The sequence below is a fragment of the Prionailurus bengalensis genome, chromosome D2, assembly GCF_016509475.1.
Source record: "Prionailurus bengalensis isolate Pbe53 chromosome D2, Fcat_Pben_1.1_paternal_pri, whole genome shotgun sequence".
NCBI classification, from domain to species: Eukaryota; Metazoa; Chordata; class Mammalia; order Carnivora; family Felidae; genus Prionailurus; species Prionailurus bengalensis.
Window position 1 is genome coordinate 21,153,103 of NC_057351.1, and position 19,868 is coordinate 21,172,970.

Below are 19,868 nucleotides of genomic sequence, written 5' to 3' on the forward strand. Positions count from 1 at the left end.
CAGAGCCTGGAGCCTGTTTCCGATTCTGTGTCTCCCTCTCTCTCTGCCCCTCGCCCGTTCATGCTCTGTCTCTCTCTGTCCCAAAAAATAAACGTTGAAAAAAAAAAAAATTAAAAAAAAAAAAAAAGTCTACTTTCCAAGGCAGACTTTAGTATCTAGAATCAAAGTTAGATGTCCATCAGAATCAACAGGGAAACAATGTTCATTTTCTGACTCAAAGACCAGAAACAAAGAGACAGGTTTTAAGGCTCAATAGGTACATTTTAAAAAATTATCTTTATTTAGGTTTCTGATTCAGCACATGTATCAAAGACTAATCAACATAAAGAAGTAAATAAGACATTAATTGGAAGTCTTACAGCTCTCTAAACTCTGACCAAGTATGTCAAGATTGCCACTATCACCAGAACTCCAACCTAGTCAAGTTGTAAACAAGCTATCATGAACAACATACAGTGTGCACGGAGATGCAGAGGCAAAAGACAATGCTAGCACTTGGCTCTCCTCTCTTCCTTGTTGATGTCTTTCTATTTGACAGTCCGCTTTTGTTTTCCATGCTAAGTTCCAAATGAAGTCCAAAGGCTCAGGGTCAACCTGATCAAACACTCTTCCGGAGGAATGCATTCTCAAACTGTTGTGCCTGCAACTTTGTTTTTGCCAGGATGAAGTTCAGATCGAGATGTACAGTACAATCTCGATGACGGTGCAGACCAAGTCAAGAACTAAAGTTGAGCAGTAACTCGAGTTAAGGCATGAATGCACACACACACACACACACATGTGCACACACACAGCACCCACGCGATCATGAATGCAGGATTCCTTCCACTGCCTAATGAGAGACAACCAGAGCTTGGCAGTTAACCGTAACTGCTGAGCATTCTGGAAGATGCTCCTCATTTTATGCTAACAGGTGTGTGTGTATGTTTTTAAAAAAATAGAAAAAAGAAAAGAAAAAAACAAAAACAAAAAAGAAACTAAAAACCCCTTAATCTCTTACAATGGCTCTTGAGCATGGAACTCATGTAGCAGCGTCAATGGCTGGTTCTTTAATAAATTTGGAAATAAAAGGTTGTTTCACTATGTATTTCTTTGGTAGTTATCACTACAAAGTTTTCAGTGTTGGTAACCTATAAGACAAGTACTAGACAGAAGATCAAGTTACACAGAAATGACTCTTCTGTACTGGTAAGATAAAAATATTGCGCTCTCGAAGCACAGTTACTATGCTTTTTCTTGCCTTATTGAGCATCCTCTATAAGCAAGGCTTCGTGCAGGAAAAGTTCATGTCTACCTAACAAAGGGCGATACATACTCTATTTTCCTACAATTGAACAGTTAACAAAAATTCACATTATCAATTATCTCTGGTCAAATCAGTTAGAAGCCAATTACAAAGGGACAGCAGCACTTGGTGTCAAAGCCACATTCTGGTCACACATTCATTCCATGGTTGTGGTATCTCAGGAGCTCAGAATTTAAAACTCCTTTCAATTAACAAAGGAGCAAGTTAAATTAAACCTTAAATACTTCCACCCTCTGCCAAATTTCTAGAATTCTGTCCAGAATGCCAGCATGCTTGATGAGAGAAAGCAGTTCAGAGCCCAGAGAGGTGTCAGGTATTACAGAAGTTAATTTGGTTTTGTATAGAAGGCATGGTAGTCTGGCAACAGAGTACTTATCCTATTAGCAGCACAGTGGTAGCCAAGGGTCTCTGTCAGCAAGACAGGAAAAGGAAGTTACTGAAGCTACTGCTGTTCCTGCCTGCCTTCATGATGGCTACGGATTTTACAAAGGCCTTCGGGGCATCAGTCCAGGGTTACCCTGGGTGAGTGAGCAACAGGAATGGCAGGAACCATATTTAGCCCCAAAGAGAAGAGCCTGAGGTAAGGCAGCTTCCCATGGGTGAGGGGACTCCTGCCTCTATGGGCTTGGGGTCTGAATTTTATGGGTCCCTCATGGCTAAACAATCACTAAGAAATGGCCCTATCATGTGTACCGCCCATGCGGGACAGGCTCTACGTGGGGTCAAAAACCCTTTAAAAGTACACAAAACAGCATAAATGCAAAATAGTAGTGTTTGTTCTCTCAATTCTGAATGTCTGCAGGGAGAGGCAACAAGATTTATGTTGAAAAGTGCTGTTTGAAGGAGCTGTGGTCTATATTGAAAGGAACTGACTAGTCCAGGGGCACCAGCACTACAGTTCTGCAAAGTCTGAATATCAAGAACCTGTTTCTAAAAGGCATTTGTCAGGAACAGTCTGCTCACGCCAAGTGCTTTCCGTTCACCACATGGCAATGTCTGGACTAGTGTGCTTTCAGGAGGTAACTCAATGGACAGGAAGCAGAGGAAACTCGTTGCTTTATGGACGTTCCGATGGGAGTGCAAGCTGCTATTCAACAGCATTGAATTCTATCATCTCACGCAAGACTCTTGTAAACACAGACCACGCTTTTCCTAGGAGAAAAACCAAGAACTGTACCATGAAGGCAAACCTTGTTTGCCCCTTCTCAGAATTCCTCGGAATGGCAATGTACCGGGAGGGACAGCGGGCTGTTGGTGAGATCCCCGGGTTTGATATGACCTCGTCTGATCGAATTAAAAACCTAAAGCCTCAATAATTAAATGCCGAACTTCTTCCCCATATTTGAGAACTGCACTATGATTATGCATATTACGTACACGTTATAAATAACATTTATATAGACCAACTGGGGAGTGAAGTTCTCAGTTCAGGGGTGGAAGCAGGAAGAGGTGAAAAATCCTACTGTTGCTTTTACTCTCAAGTTCTTAAAATGCTAGTCAAACACTATTATCCAACAAGACTTGTTTCATTCTGTAATTCTTAAATATGCATTCGAAGGCAAAAATGGAAGTTTCTATACTGTACACTATTAAATATCTACAATGTCACGGTTCCTTATTTTTAGGAGTGTGTTCAATAAAGAGCTAGCTATTAGAGATGGTTGTCACAAAACAGGGACTCTTAAAAATTACTGATAAATTAATTTTCAGTTCTCTGATTATATCCAACAGATACACATTCTCATCATAAAATATACATTCTCTAGTAAGTTATTTTCATCCACAGCATATATAAATATGCAAACACAAGTGGTAAAAATCACTTTACTACCAAAGTACAAAACAGTAACTGCTGAAAAGCAAAAAATAAAGATGTTGCAAGTATTAAGAAAAGAGTGACTCACAGTGTTCCACTTCAAAGTGAAACCAAACAATTTATTTGTGCTGAATGAATGGAAATAATGTATTCAGAGTATACTTCTTTGTACACTGCACTTGCTTATACTGGGCGATGTAAGCGGTCATCAATGCTAATGTGCTACTTTCTTCTACAACTCTTCTCTTTTCTGCCAAGCAATAAAGTATTCTGTGGCCATTATGCCAAGATATTCCTATAATGTTCATTTCAAATAGTATTTTCTAATATTTTGCACCTTTAAAATATTTGTTCAAACTCTATTTTAGGGGAACACAAAGAATGGAAAGGTAAATAGCTGTTTTTGTTACAATCACATTGCCCTCTGCAGCAGAAATCAAATAGCATGTTCTAACCAGGCATCAAAACCACTGGTTGGTAGGACAACATTTATCGACTCATGTTAGAGGGGCCCGGTCTGGGTAGATTAACACTAAAGATAAGGAAAGAATCACACCTTAATCTACAATAATTATCCATCCCACATGTGGAAAAGGTACAGCCACGTGATCCATCACTTCGGCCTGTTTTACAAGAGAACGGATGTTGACATATACTGAAAAAAACCTATAAAAAGTGTATCTGTAAAAAGCTCTATTAAAGAGTTTATGGTCTTGGGCACTGATCCATCTAACTTTCCATTCTACACCGAAAGCTAGATTTTCAAAGGTCTGAATTGTAGTGCTGAATTACTGGGATGTTTGGTAAACACCATTATAATGGGGGTTGGGGGTGGGATTAACAGCTCAGTAATTTTCTGCAAATTTATGAAAACAAATATAAAAAAGATATCCCTTTTTATTTTACAAACCTAAAAGCCAGGAAAATGAAGCTCTGGGGCCAAGCAAAAATTGCACGCTGCTTCTGAATTACCAAATATTGACTAGCAGATGCTCCAGCCAGGGAATGGACGTACATGTAGATTCAAGTAAAACACTGATGGAAAAAGTCGTCTGTTTAGTGTTGTAGACCCACAACACTGGCTGCGTTTCCGACAAACACTTACAACACAATTAATAGTGAAGCCTAGATAACCTCAGTGCAAATAAGTCAGATCCAAATATGCCAGGGAAGGAAGCCTTTGGCGTCGAGGAGACGGCTCCACTGTACGAGTCCCAACGTGAGATGCAGACCAAGCACATGCATTAAGGCTGGGAGGAGGGGTGCCCCGGATGTTGCGAAGGGGCGGGTTGCGAGGTGGCTGCCGAGGGGGCCGCGGGCTGCATGGGCGGCGGAGGTGGAGGTGGAGGGGGCTGCACTGGGGTCTGTGTGTTGGGAGACGGAGGAGGCGTAGGCCGTTTGAATTTGTCAGGACTGTTGCTTCTCCGTGGTGAAGGCCTCTGTAGACAGGACAGAACAACAGGAGGTCAATCTGGGTCCAGACAGCTCATTTCTAACACAGCCTGACAAGCAGGAGCTAGTGAAAAAGGGGAGCAACAAAGACCAGAAACTAGGGATTTCCTAGTCTATCCCTACTGGTTTCTGAACTACTGATGAAAACAAGGTGGAGTTTGCATCTACACTCACGAAAAAGCTATACATAATTACTATGAAACTTGCATTGACCAAACAATTGGACTTGGGCCCTTCCAGGAGACAGCCCTAGAATTAAAAAACAGCTGTCTCTGGGGCGCCTGGGTGGCGCAGTCGGTTAAGCGTCTGACTTCAGCCAGGTCACGATCTCACGGTCCGTGAGTTCAAGCCCCGCGTCAGGCTCTGGGCTGATGGCTCGGAGCCTGGAGCCTGTTTCCGATGCTGTGTCTCCCTCTCTCTCTGCCCCTCCCCGTTCATGCTCTGTCTCTCTCTGTCCCAAAGATAAATAAACGTTGAAAAAAAAATTAAAAAAAAAAAAAGATTTAAAAAACAGCTGTCTCATTCTCCACTTAAATCTTTTCTGTCCATTGTATGTCCCCAAGTTCCTTCCATCACTCAAAGTAAGTTTTCAAACTCCTATGAGCTACAGCTCAACCAAATGTTTCTGCTTTTACATAAAGCCATCAAATCAATAAAAACAACTTCAGAAATACCTTACTGCTTTTCCAGAATAAAAGTCTTCTTTTAAAGATTCCCTTACTGGACATACCCTCACGTCTCTCCTATTCTCAAACCCATTAGCTACATTTCCAACTGCTCTATTAGTCAACTAAATAACCAGGTCTAAAGAAAAAACTCCCGAATGAAGTCTGAACCAAATGCACTTAAGGTTCCTTCTAATCCCAGGAGAGAAAATTCTGAGTGAAACTAGAAACAAGGCTAACTTCAGAAAGAATACTGGGGATCAGTGAATTGTGAAGATGCAGACATTGTGGCAACCAGCAATGATTCGTTATGGCAAAGAGCCGGCCAGAATCTAATCGAGGCATTGGCCAGAGTTCAAATAACATTTCACAAAGGGCAATTTTTCACAGAAAGTGAAGCTGAAATTTTTGTCTCCCAGGAAGGATTTTACTTTCAACACCAGAACTTAGTAACAAACTGCTGGAAGTCTCTACAGTTTAAAGGTGAACTGATGGTGGGAGGGAGAAGAAAGGTAAATGTCTAAGGGCATCGGGCCTGGTCTCCTGAGGAGGTCCTGTTGCTACCAGCAGCAGGAGTAAAGTGTGGCTTCCTGCCCTATGGCTACTTACTGTGATGCCATGGGATGCTCCCATGTGCTGCACATGAAGACCCGGGGAATTGTAGTAAGACATTCCGGCTCTAGTCAGTGAAGTTGGTGGCGTGAAGCCAACTGTGTGACTTGCATATGATAGACCTGAAATATGACAATAACAAGTATTATTTCAAACTCAATTATCTGCTGTCTTCAACCATCTAGAAGACCTTAAAATGCAAAAGTTCTCCATCACCAATAAAAATGAACACATATGAGAAGAGTGCTGGGCTCACCGAATGGCCTGCTGGGTCAAAGGGGAAATGATAGTCAAGTCCTGGAATAGAACACAGTGCCCAGAGATAGGTCCATGCATAAACGGTCAAATAATCTTCAACAAAGGGGCAAAGAATTCATAATGGGGAAAGCCTAGCTTCTTCACCAAATGGTATGGAGAAAATTGGATATCCACATGCAAAAGAACGAAACTAGACCTCTATCAAACACCATACAAAAAAATCAACTCAAAATGGACCAAAGACTCAAACATAAAACCTGAAACTATAAAACCCTGAGAAGAAAACACAGAGGAAAAGCTTCATGACATTGGTCTTAGCAGATTTCTCAGATGTGACACCAAAAGCACAGCCACAAAAGCAGAAAATAGACAAGTGGGACTATATCAAACTCAAAAGCTTCCAGAACGAAACAGTCAACAGAAAGGGAACATATGGAATATGAGAAAATATTTACAAACCATGTATCAGATAAGGGATTAGTATTCAAAATATATAAAGAACTCCTACAGTTCAATATCAAATAAATAACCAATTAAAAAATGGGCAAAGGATTTGAGTAGACATTTCTCCAAAGACATACAAATAGTCAAAGGCATATGAAAAGATGCTCAACATCATGCAACATAATGTTGCAAGAGCAAAGATGTATAAACAACCTAAATGTCCATCAACAGATAAGTGAATAAAGAAAACATAGTATATACATACAATGGAATATTACCCAGCCTTTAAAATGAAAGAAATTCTTTTCAAGGAGAATACGGATGAACTTGGAGGACATTATGCTAATATAAGCTAGTCACAGAAGGGCAAATACTGCATGATACCAATTATATGAGGGATTTAAGTCAACTCATAGAGGGAGAATACGGTGGTAGTTGCCAAGGGCTAAGAGTAGAAAGAGAATTATTGCTCAACAGGCATAAAGTTTCAATTATACAAGAAGAGTAAGTTCTGGAGATCTACTGTACAACACTGTGCCTATAGTTATAGTTAAATTTTTGTTAAAAGTAGATCTCATGGTAAGTGTTCTTATCCCAATTAAAAAAAAACAAAACAAAACCAGACCTTGTTAGGAGTCCAACTAAGATGTAGGGAAGTAGTGAAAAGACAGGAGAAGAAATAAAAATCAAGGAGAAAAACAGAGCAAAGGGGTAAAAATCAGATGCAAGAAAACAGGAAGTGTCAAAAGAGACACCAACAATGAGACAAAACCACTGTGTGTGTGTGTGTGTGTGTGTGTGTGTGTGTGTGTAGCTGTTATAAAGGGAAACAAAAAAAAAACAAATAAAAAATCACCACGGAGAACTTCGCAACTTGAGGATACTCAACAAAGAAAACAGAAGCCCTATATATGTCACTGCTCCCCCAAAGCAGCTGATATTTAGGAAATAAACAACCCCCAGCCCACTATCATGTTCTACATAGTCTCCATCTAGGACCCCAGAATCATCTCCAAAGTGTTTTTAAAATACTCAAGCCCAGACTTTCCTTAGATAGGTCTGGGTTGGGGAACAAACAACTGCGTTTTTCAAATAATCCAAATGTTCAACCTAAGCAGCTCAGGAACTACTGGTCTAGTGGTCTGGGGCATTGCTTATTTGTCAGTGAATAAATACAGCTATCTTTACATCTTTGAGTTCCCAGCATCTACCAGGGTTATCCAGCACAGAGTACATCCCATATGAATCAATGGAATGAAAATGGAAACAAACGGGCAATTCGGGGAGTTTGGGCAGAACAACCTATTTTCAATCACTTTGGTTTTGTTGTTATTTTATTTTAACTTCCATATCGTTAACATACAATGGTATATTAGTTTCAGGTGTACACTATAGTGATTCAACAACTCCACACATCACCCTGTTCTCATCACAACAACTGCACTCCTTAATCCCCCCATCACCTATTTCACCAATCTCCAACCAACTTCTCTTCTGATAGCCATCAGTTTATTCTCTATAGTCTGTTTCTTGGTTTTTGTCTCTCTCTTTTTTCCTTTGCTCATTTGTTTTGTTTCTTAAATTCTACATATAAGTGAAATCATATGGTATTTGTCTTTCTCTGACTTATTTCACTTAGCATTATACTCTCATAGAACCATCCATATCATTGCAAATGGCAAGATTTCATTCCTTTTTATGGCTGAATAATATTACATTGTATGTATATATACCCATCTTCTTTATCCATTCATCAATCAATGGACACTTGGGATGTTTCCGTATCTTGGCTATGGAAAATAAGGCTGCTATCAACATAGAGGTGCATGTACACCTCTGAATTAGTGTTTTTGTATTTTTTGGGTACTCAGTAGTACAATTAATGGATCATAAGGTAGTTTTACTTTTAACTTTTTGAGGAACTTCCATACTGTTTTCCACAGAAGCTGCACCAGCTGCATTCCCACCAACAGTGAAAGAGGATTCCTTTTTCTCCACATCCCCTCACCTTTTATTTCTGGTGTTGTTGATTTTATCCATTCTGATAGGTTTGATGTGATCTCTTATTGTAGTTTTTGATTTGCAATTGTTGTGCATCTCTAATAATGAGTGATGTTGAGCATCTGTTCACATGTCTGTTGGCCATCTGTATGTCTTCTCTGGAGAAATGTCTGTTCATATCTTCTACCCATTTAAATTGGATTATTTGTTTTTTGAGTGTTGAGGTTTTTTAATTTAAAAAATTTTTAATGTTTGTATTAATTTTTTAGAGAGAGATGGAGCAAGTGGGGGAGGGGCAGAGAGAGAGAGAGAGAGAGAGAGAGAGAGAGAGAGAGAGAATATGAAACAGGCTCTAGGCTCTGAGCTGTCAGCACACAGCCTGACTCAGGGCTCAAACTCACAAACCATGAGATCATGACTTGAGCAGAAGTCAGATCCTCAACTGACTGAGCCACCCAGGTGCCCCTGGGTGTTCTTTTATAAGTTCTTTATATATTTTGGATATTGACCCTTTATCAGAAAGGTCATTTGCAAATATCTTCTCCCATTCCATAGGCTGCGTTTTAGTTTTGTTGTTTCCCTTGTGGTGCAGAAGATTTTATTTTGAAGTAGTCCCAATAGTTTATTTTTGCTTTCATTTCACTTGCCTCAGGGGATATAGGATATATCTAGAAAGAAGTTGCTCTTGCCAATATCTGAAACATTATTACCTTCTTTCTCTTCTAGGATTTCTATGGTCTCAGGTCTTACTATTAGGTTTTTAATCCATCTTGAATTTATTTTTGTGTATGGTGTAAGCAAATGGTCCAGTTTCATTCTTTGGCATGCAGCTGTCCAATTTTCCCAACACTGATTTGTTGAAGAGACTTTTTCCCATTGGATATTCTTTCCTGCTTTGTTGAAGATTAACTGACCATATCATTGTGGGTTTACTTCTGGGTTTTCTAATCTGTTTCGTTGATCCATGTGTCTATTTTGGGGACAGTTTTTGATTTTTTGATTACTATACTTTTTTGATTACTATGGCTTTATAATATAACTTGGAAGTCTGGAACTGTGATGCCTCCAGCTTTGCTTTTTCTTTCTCAGATTTGCTTTGGCTAAAAAATACAGGCACTCCACAAACTTGCATGTCATCCTTGTGCAGGGGGCATGCTAATCTCTGTATCATTCCAGGTTTAGTATATGTGCTGCTGAAATGAGTGCCATTTTCAATCACTTTGAATCTAAGATCAGCCAATGGGTGTCAAGTGACATGAACTCCACTTAGCCTCTTTTCTGAATTACACAAAAACAAGAAGCTGTTAAGGATGCTTTTTTTTTTTTTGGCTTCCATGGCTGAGACATGCAGCCACCAAGCCTACCTTTAGTTGTCTTTATTTATATAAAATAAATAAAGGTTATTTTATTTCTTGGTTTGACCATCAATTAGTGCTATTTCACATGTTTCTATTCCATTTGTGGATCTTGAGTTGACATTTAAAAAATGGAGGGCTGTGGGCGCCTGGGTGGCTTAGTTGGTTGAGTGTCCAACTTCGGCTCAGGTCAAGATCTCACGGCTTGTGAGTTCGAGCCCCGCATCAGGCTCTGTGCTGACAGCTCAGAGCCTGGTGCCTGCTTTGGATTCTGTGTCTCCCTCTCTCTCTGCCCCTAACCCACTCACATTCTTCTCTCTCTCAAAAACAAACACAAATAAATAAATAAACAAACAAACAATCTTTAAAAAAATGGAGGGCTAGAGTAAAGTATAAGTCTTTGGAAACTAAGTGATCATGTTTATTTTTAACCACAAGGGCTTTGTTCAGCTGGAGGAGGAAAGAAAAGGTTTTATTTAACCCTAATTCTGTTTCTTATGCAAGTGATGAAATTTAAGAGATAAACTATGGATCCTTATCCCAAGACAGAGAAGCTCATAATAATAATAATAACAACAACAATAATAATAATAATAATAATAATAATAAATATCTAGCCTATTTTGTAGCATTACAAGGTTATTGGTATGTTAAACGCTAATCAAGAATCTTCAAAGACTCCCTGTTGTCTACCTAAGTTGAAGAAAAAAGAATGTCTTCTCTGGCTATTATAAAGGCCTCTGCACTTGGCTCCAAACTATCTCTTGAGTATCAAAGCCCTTGCCCAGCCCCATATCCAATGAAATCAGAATCCATGGGAGCAGGACCCAGAACAGCCTGTGGTAAGAACCACAGTGACCTTATCACTCTTGATTCTCACCTCTACTGCTCAGTTCACACCAGCCCTTTGCCTGGGATGTCTTCTCTGTACCTTCTCTCATGTCAATCAGGACCTCGATCAGCCTCTGAAGAGGCAAACAGCCCAGACACTCCAGAGCCGACTGTCATATTAGCTCAGACTCTAGTTCTGCCTCTTGGCACCAAGTGACAGTGGACTTCAGATCCATCAACTGTAAAATGAGATTACTGTAGTGGCCTCGTAAGGTTGTTGTGGGGATGAAATGAGTAAATATCACAAAGTGCTCTGAGTGCCTCACCAACTATGGCCTCATTAAGCTTCAGCTCATTAAGCTCCTTTAAGGCCCATCTCTAAAGTGCTCTAAGCTGGTAGCTCTCTTTGTTTAATCTCTTCTTAAACTATTTAGATTTTTTTCAATTATAACTTTTTATTTTGAAACCATTTACCATCCACATGAAGTTGCACACACACTACAGGGGTCCTGTGGGCCCTGCAGCCAGCCTCCCCAGGAACATCTTCCATAAGCACAGCACAGTGTCAACCCAGAACACGAACACAGGTCCACCACTAGTGACCAAGGCAGAGACTTGAGTTGGATTTCATCAGTTTTTATTGTACTCTTCCTGTGTACATGTGTGTACACAACTCAAAGTAATTTTATCACATGTGTAGATCCAAGTAACTCACCACAACCAGATGCAAAACTGCTCCAACATCACAAAGAAAGCTGGTCATGCCCATCCTTTCCCTGGTCACACCCTCCCCCTCATCCTACACCCTGGAAATGACTGGTCTGTTCCCCATCACAGTAATGGTGTCACTTTGAGAATGTTCTAGAAATGAAATCGTACATCATATAACCCTTTGAGAATGGCTTTTTTCATCCATCATAACACTCCCCATGCTCCATCCAAGTTCTCACACGTTATCAGGTTAGTTCCTTTTTACTGCTGAGTAGTAAGTATTCCACAGAGTAGATGTACCACTGTTCAACTACTCAATTTTTACATAAATTCATTATGCTTGGCCTTATAAAGTTTCTTGCAAAGAATTTGTTTATTGTATTTCACCCCCTTCCCCAGGCCCTACTGTTTGTTGATGATAAGCTCTTAGAGGCCAGAGACCAGGTCTTAGTACTTTTTGTTTTCCCTTAAGTTCTAATCATCTTGCATCTGACCCGCTAGCCCATGAACACAGTACAGGAGGAGATGGCGTGCCTGGGTGGCTCAGTCAGTTGGGCATCTGACTCTTCATTTTGCCTCAGGTCTGAGCCCCCTGTCAGGCTCCGTGCTAAGCATGGAGTTTGCTTGGGATTTTCTCTTTGTCTCTGCCCTTCTCCCATGCTTGCACAAAAAAACAAAAAACAAAAAACAAACAAACAAAAAAAACAAAAGAAAAAATACAGGATGAGAACACAAATACCTAGGTTGAAAATGCCAACCCCCAAATACCAGTCTACTAAATCGAATACTACGGCTTTTCAAAGTTATTGCTACGATAAATTTCTTTGGCTCTCATAGAAATGCATTAACTAAAGTAAAAATGTTAAGACTTATTTCACTGTCCACAAGCTCAAGGCTGCAAAATTAAAAGATGATTAATTAAAAGCAGTTCATGAGAAAAACTACTAAGCAAAATGAGGCAAATACAAAATATATATAATCTGTATGAAACCACCTCTCCAAAGGAACATTGTAAGAGGAGGGGGGTAGGGAAAGGACACAACTGGAAACACTAAAATATTAACTCCACCTTTGGATAGAGGGATTCTGGACTCTGGAAAGAGGGACTTTATTTCTGCTTATATCCTTCCGATTGTCCCCAAATTTTCTTTAGTATCTTTTTGCTAATGAAAAAAAAAATGTAAAACTGGACTAAAGGCAGATATACCTTTTCTTCCTTTTAAGATTATTTTAAATTACAATTTTAAGAGATTTTAGTTCGACAAATCACACATAAAAACATTGTCTTCGCAAAAACACAGACAATATAGACAGGATTTCCTCTTTAAATCTCCCTAATGTGGCTCTGTCTCCATCCCTCCACCAAGACTGCTCCTGCAATGTCAGCAGTGTTTCTGCTCTGCCAGCTGCAATAACCATTCTCCACTCCTCATTTTACTTGACCTTGGAGAACATCTGACGAAGCTGACCACTCTCTTCTTGTTGAAAGGCTCTGTGAGATCGTATTCCAATTTTTTCCTCCCACTCCCCTGGTAGCCACTTCCCAATCTCCTTTGCCAGTTTTTCCTCCTGAACTTGACCTCTAAATATTGCAGTTGCTTCAGGATCAGACAGGAGGGTGTTTCTCTGCTCCTTTTATCTATTATGATTGGGTGAGATCTCATCTATTTCTGCAGTTTTTTGTTTGTTTGTTATTTTTGTTTTTTAATTAACTTTTAGGGGCATGTGGGTGGCTTAGGTCAGTTAAGTGCCTAACTTTTGATTTCGGTTCAGGTCATGATCTCACAGTTGCTGAGATTGAGCCCCATGTTGGACTCTGCACTAACAGGGTAGAGCCTGCATAAGATTGTCTCTCTCACTCCCTCTACCCCTCTCCCACTCACACACTCTTTCTCCCTCTCAAAATAAACAAACATTTAAAATAAGTAAGTAAATTCGGCACCTGGGTTGGTCAGTCGGTTGGGCATCCAACTTCGGCTTAGGGAGTGATCTCACGGTTTGTGAGTTCGAGCCCCATGTTGGGCTCTGTGCTGACAGCTCAGAGCCTGGAGCCTGCTTTGGATTCTATGTCTCCCTCTCTCTGCCCCTCCCCCACTCGTGCTCTGTCTCTCAAAAATAACATAAACATTAAAAAAACTTTAAGTAAGCTTCTAATTTTAGAATAGTTTTAGGTTTACAGAAAAGTGGCAAAAACAGTACAGAGAATTCCTGTATAGACCACACTCTGATTTCCCTATTAACATCTTATGCCAATATGACATATTTTTCACAACTAATAAACCATTACTGATACATTATTAATTATTAATATTATTATTATTAGCTCAGGTCCATACTTTTCTGGACTTCCTGAGGTTTTACCTAATGTCCTTTTTTTTGTTCCAGGACCCCATTTAGGATGACACTTTATATTTAATTGCCATGTCTCCTTAGGCTCCTCTTGGCTGAGACTGTTCCTCAATTTTCCCTGTTTTTGAGGAGCTTGTTAGATTTGGGGTATACTGATGAGGTATTTTATAGACAGACTATCCTTCAATCAGGATGTGTCTGATGTTTTCCACATGGCTCAGCTGGGGTTACGGGTGTTTACAGAGTAAGACCACAGAGGTGAAATGCTATTTTCACATCAAGGATACACACTCCCGACAAGGCTCCCCATTGTCGATGTGGACCCCGATGGCCTGGCTGAGGTCACATATGTCAGGTTCCTCCATGGTAAGGTTACTCTTTTTGTCCCCTTTTCCATACTTATTCTTTGGAAGGAAGACCTTATGTGCAGCCCACGCTTAAAAGAGTGAAGAGTTATTTCCACTGCCTTGACAATAGAGTATCCAAAAATTATTTGGAATTCTTCTGTATGGGAGATTTGTCTCTTCTCCCTTATTTACTTATTCAGTCACTTATTTATATTAGTATGAACTCATGGATGTTTGTTTTATGTTTGGGTTATAACCCAGCATGACATTATTTCTTGTGTTGCTCCAATGATTCCAGCTTTGGCCTCAGGGAGCTCTTTTGGTTGGCTCCTGGGTCTCTTTCACATACCTTCATCTTGTTTTTTGAGCGCCTCCTTACTTGGCAGCATTATCAGATTTTTCAGGTTCATCCTGCATATCCCCTTCTCTAAGCCCTAGAAACATCCAGTTCTTTTCATTGGAGAATGGAATTAAAAACCAAGATCTAAGCAGTGACTATGCTTGTTGCTACTGGGGTGTAGACCCTTTTTCAAACTTCCTTAGTCCCCATCTCTGATTTAGGCACATCAAAATATGCTAATTGGGAGTGTCTTTTGTCAGGCTGCATCAAATAATGGACAACCTGAAAGATAACTGTTGACAAGTAATACTCTGCTCATATATAATCCACATATGTAACACCACATATTATTAAAAGGATCTTTCGTAAATTCTAGGAAATACACTTTTCAGTCAAACTGAAAGAGAACTTAAAACATTTCAACAACTTGATGAAACCGAGATTGCCAATGTTAATCAGAAATGGTAAAGGAAGAAACGAGCCAAAATGCTTAGCATGGAAATGGAAACTATTTTTATGAATAATATAATTCTACTAAGAAAGTGATTACAGATTCTTAATACAAAGAACCACAACTTCTTCCAATAAAAACTAAATTGAAAAGCAAACTTGAAAATTCACGTTTTGCTGATGAACTACGTATGGGACAACAAGGGACTAGATTAGGAGTAATTCTGCTGCCAAGTACGAGATAAAATCAACTTTGATGATATTATCGAGCTTAAAATAAGACACACATGTTCTTCTCACTTAGGCTGGCTGAAAGAAAAAAAAAATCTAGGTGTTACTTATTACTTAGTTTAAGGAAAAAGCAAATGGCTTATCTATACAGGCACGTCCCACACTACAGGGACAGGTGCAGTGACAGTCAAAATTATGTACACAGAGTAAGATCTTCCTATAGAAGATCTGTTACAATAGAAGTTAATATTCCCAGCCAAGGTCTGACTTTTGCTTTTTTTTTTTTATTCAATGACCACATTAGGTTTAATGAATTGGAAAATACAGGTCTCTAAGGATTTCTTCAGGTTTAAATAAATCAAACAGAAGGCTAAATTATACTTCATATGAATCAACATCACCATCAACTATAAAAGCTACCCCCATCTTGCTTCTTCCTAATGCATGCCTTCCTTTTATATCAATAAATCAGAAGGCAAAGACTTTTATCATGGTAATGAAACCCAAGCATTATTTGGGGAAAACTGAGAGGCAGCAAGGCAGAGGAGCTTTCGGAGAGATTTAAAGGCCATGAGAGAACAGGAGAAACAGATTCCAGAACATCCTTTTGGGCAAGAACAAGGGGGAGATGGTCATGCATTGATCTATGATACGAAGTCCTTTTGGTTTGCAAACAGCTCCTCTTTACCCTGCCTGAACCAGACAAAAGTTGCCATGCTTTGTGCTGGACATTCTTTTGATTTCTCCTCTTAAAAAACAAACAAAAAAAGGTCACAGCAGTATAGCACAGGGCTGAGATCCTAACCTCACAGCATGTCTGTGGCAATGTGCATTACTGTAGCATTTCCCCTCATCCACCTGAAGGGCATTCCTCTTTGTCAGTGTTGCAACAGACAAGGTGAGGCTGTACCTACCTAACATGTAGCTGTTTTACTTTCCAAAACGACAAAGCCTTTCCTGTGCCACTCTTCCAAGCAGGCACCTCGCGTTATTCTGCTGTGAAACTCCTCCCCCCGACACTCTTTTTCCCCAACTCTGTTTAAAATCTGTTTACCAGCAAGGACAAGAAACTCAGACTCGTCCCCTCGGTCACAAGACACAATCCTTTGGCTTGCTACCTTTTCTTTCCTCCCTCTGCTCCACTCACCCACCCCCGCCCCCGGCTTCCTCTTTCTTCCTTGCTGGATCATTTACTTGCCCTCCTGGCCCGAGAGCCCCACGCTGTGCTGGTTCTGAGCCAGAGACCCTGGGGGGAGAGAGTTTTCGGGGTCAGATGAAGACAAGCACGCCTTTGAGGGAAAGGCTTCTGAGCAGCAAAGCCAGATGCAGAAGCAAAGCCAAAAGCAAGGCCAGTTCCTTCTTGCATGGCCTGCCTACTAGGGCCCGGTCCCACTCACCCATCAGTGGGACTATCAGGAGGCAGCTTGTGCTCAAAAGAATACAAGCTTTGGAAATAAGAGCCACCCTGCCTTGCAATTTCCTTGGATCTAAGACCAATAGCCAATGAATTTCTGAATCACTGCTTCCTCAATTTTAACATGAGAAAAATGATGCCTACATGAACTATTCTGAGGATAAAAATGAGATAACGTACATACAACATAACAATAGAACCCACAGGAGATATGCTATGATCCATCTTAGAAAACATCTATCCAATGCTTTGTCAATCCACAGGCACTTAAAATCAGTCTAAGACCGTCTTTTTAAAAAGAATTTTTGGAGTTAAATTCTTTTTAAACAACAACAAACAATCTAAAAACACAAGCTGGCACAATAAAATTTATGCTTAAAAATTTCAGATTAAAACTCAGTCTTGATAGTGATTTGTTTTAGATGTTTCTGAAAAACACAGGACCATTCACCCTCTGTTTACAAGATTTTTATATGCTGGAGGGGAACATATTTGGAGATGCCTATTAGATGTCCCAGATATCAGTCACAGAAGTAGCTGAGGACGTGTACTTACCGGGTGATATAGGCCTGCTGGAACTTGGAGAAGGTGTGTAAGGGATCGGGCTGGACACAGTGCGAGGTCTTAATCCTTGTGCAGACATCTCATTAAAATACCTAAGAGGAGAGGGGGGAGATTATCAGAACTGTCTGCACTTCAGTAGTTCCTAAGAGACCTCCTATGAGAAAATGTTGGGGGTTCATATTTTGAGGTCAAACTCGGGGTATTTAGAGATTGATGTACAAAGCTAGGAGACATGTATACAGTGGACTTGGGCGTCACACAGCTCCACCGCTTGGCAAAGTCCTCTCTCTAGGGGTACGGGCTAGGGAATTTGGAATGTTCTAGCTCCAGGTGGAGGCTTGCCAACAGAGCTGCTCCAGTCAACAGAGAGGACTGGGCTTTCCTTCCTCACACAACAGCTATGTAGAAGTCTACCTCCGCTATCCCAAGAATTACAGACACATCCATGCTTTAATGGCTACATTTAAATTATTATTTGAAACTCAAAACCAAACAAGCCAAGATTTATGTCATCAAATTAAAGCTTAAAGATAATGGTATTCCCATGAACTGGAAGTCAATCATTTACAAGACAAGCTTTGCTTAACAAACAGTCACACGCTAGAATATAGTAACAGACACTAGCACAGCACATGTACCGCAGCCACACTTGGCCACGCCATTCCTCCTGGATGTGGAAGTCACATCAGACCTGAGAATACTCAGGCGTGATTGTTAGGGAAGTCAGCCTTTATGCTGTGAACAAGCACAGAATGCTGACAAGGAGAGATTTCTGCTTGAGAGACTTCCCAGTAAGCTAACCTTCAGAGGCCATACAGCCAAAGGAAGAAATGGCCGTGTGTGCAGACATCTTTATGCCAGGGAAGATCTCAGCCCTGATTGTCAATCAGTTTATGAGAACATGAACACAGCCATTTCCATGCTGGTTTATGTGGCTTAAAGAAAACCAGGCTCCGAAATTTCACATGCATCTCTCAGCTACCCACTGTTGACTCTTCCTGCCCCTCCAGGGCAGCCCACCGTGGTGGCACCTACATCCTGCTCGGCAATGAAAAACACCTCCATGGGGCGCCTGGGTGGCGCAGTCGGTTAAGCGTCCGACTTCAGCCAGGTCACGATCTCGCGGTCTGTGAGTTCCAGCCCCGCATCGGGCTCTGGGCTGATGGCTCAGAGCCTGGAGCCTGTTTCCGATGCTGTGTCTCCCTCTCTCTCTGCCCCTCCCCATTCATGCTCTCTCTCTGTCCCAAAAATAAATAAACGTTGAAAAAAAAAAAAAAAAAAAGAAAAACACCTCTTCATCTTTAAGGAATAAACAACTTGGAGACATCTCAAGTTTCCAACTATTTTCTTTCTCTCAAATGTGACATTGTCATTCCTAGTTCAGTATACAATATAGCTGCTCAACTAAGACTACTACTACCAAGTAGTAACTTTGAAAAGACCTTTTTTTTTTTTTTTTTCGGTCTGTGATTAAGGAAAATGGCCAAAGCTCTTCACTTCCCCATCCTCAGCATCTACTTGGATGCGGCGGTGGCATCACCACGGCGAGCGCGAGCCATCTCCTTCCACATCCAGCAGGATGCGAAGGGAGACCTCTCGGGGCCTGGTTTCCTTTATTTTTCCACAAGGCTCAGAGGACGTGCACACCTTTCATCATCCATTTCCAGGCTGGACTCGCTCTCAGAGAGCTGCCGACAGAGGGCTTCCCTTCTCTCCATCTCCCTCTGCAGCTTCCTCTGCAGCCTTAAGTTCTCTTCTCGCATGTGGCGCTCCTCCTCCAAATACTGCGCCATCTTCTCGGAATCTGAAAGGCCAGAGCTCTCCATTAGACCACGGCCAGAGCAGGCGCCGTCACACCCCCACGTGTACTGTGAAGGCCGCCCAGCAGCAATGCTGAGGCAGCGGCTCTCCCCCACCCCTACCCTCTCGCCCAGGGAGATCTGGATCTAAGGCTTCCCCTACGTGTTGAAGTTTACCCACGGTTTGCATTTAGAAAAACACATGCATACAAAGCGGCACTCGGAGTGGTTAGGCACCTTCACTCCCACTTACTTGCCTTCTAAAGTGATGTTTGTGGAAGAGGAAATGGTGGAGCTGGAGCCAAGTAAGGGCGACGCTGGAGCCGAGGGGGGAGGGGGCCAGCCAGGGAAATTGCGTCAGCCCTGGGCTCCCCTCGAGGAAGCACCAATTCTGCTGCCCCTCAGCTCCAGACACAGAGGGAGGCCATCAGCCTGTTAGCACACCAGTGAGAACCAGGCTACTAGAACACGCGGTAGGTTAGAATTCTCTTTATAAAAATAGAAATTGACGTAGTGAATAGCTTCAAATGACTATGTCACGTCTAACTTTCCGGGTGTGTGTGACTCTACTTCCCTGACTCATGCACAGCCTGAGTCAGACGGCAGGTACAGACCCGTGTGCAGGTAGGCTCCAGGGACGGAGTCCTGCTTATGACAAATTCCTGTTCCTCAGGAGCTGCCCCACTGAGCGAGGCCTCTGCTACAGTACCCGTCTCCTGGACCAGGGTCAATTAGCCTCAGGGCTAGATGGAACCAAGCCAAGCCCATCAGATTCTCCATACAGAAATCTGAAATGTGGAACTGACATCTTCATGGGGCTCTACAATGTCCTTGTGCTGAATTCTCTGGAGCTTTCACAACCCCCGCCCTTCTGAGATCACTCTTCCCTCTCTCAGCCAATGAACATCCTGGGACAAATAAAA

General features: G+C 41.3%; 1 protein-coding gene and 1 non-coding gene across 3 annotated transcripts in view; both read right to left on the reverse strand.

Moving 5' to 3' along the window:
- Positions 1-257: 257 nt before the first annotated feature.
- CCDC6 (coiled-coil domain containing 6) overlaps positions 258-19,868 on the reverse strand; it is a 109,190-nt gene continuing 89,579 nt past the window's right edge. The window contains exons 6-9 of one of the 2 annotated variants that reach the window (XM_043596391.1): positions 18,794-18,950; positions 17,138-17,238; positions 5,849-5,973; positions 258-4,561 (exon numbers count right to left, since the gene is read on the reverse strand). In XM_043596391.1, the coding sequence (XP_043452326.1) occupies positions 4,367-4,561; positions 5,849-5,973; positions 17,138-17,238; positions 18,794-18,950 (578 nt within the window). In that variant the 3' untranslated portion in view covers positions 258-4,366. Of the gene's footprint in view, positions 4,562-5,848; positions 5,974-14,982; positions 15,247-17,137; positions 17,239-18,793; positions 18,951-19,868 lie in introns of those variants that run through there. The other variant, XM_043596392.1, reaches the window with a different exon arrangement.
- Positions 9,657-9,760, reverse strand: LOC122493591. Its single transcript, XR_006299949.1, has one exon. It is a non-coding gene; the product is annotated as a U6 spliceosomal RNA (small nuclear RNA).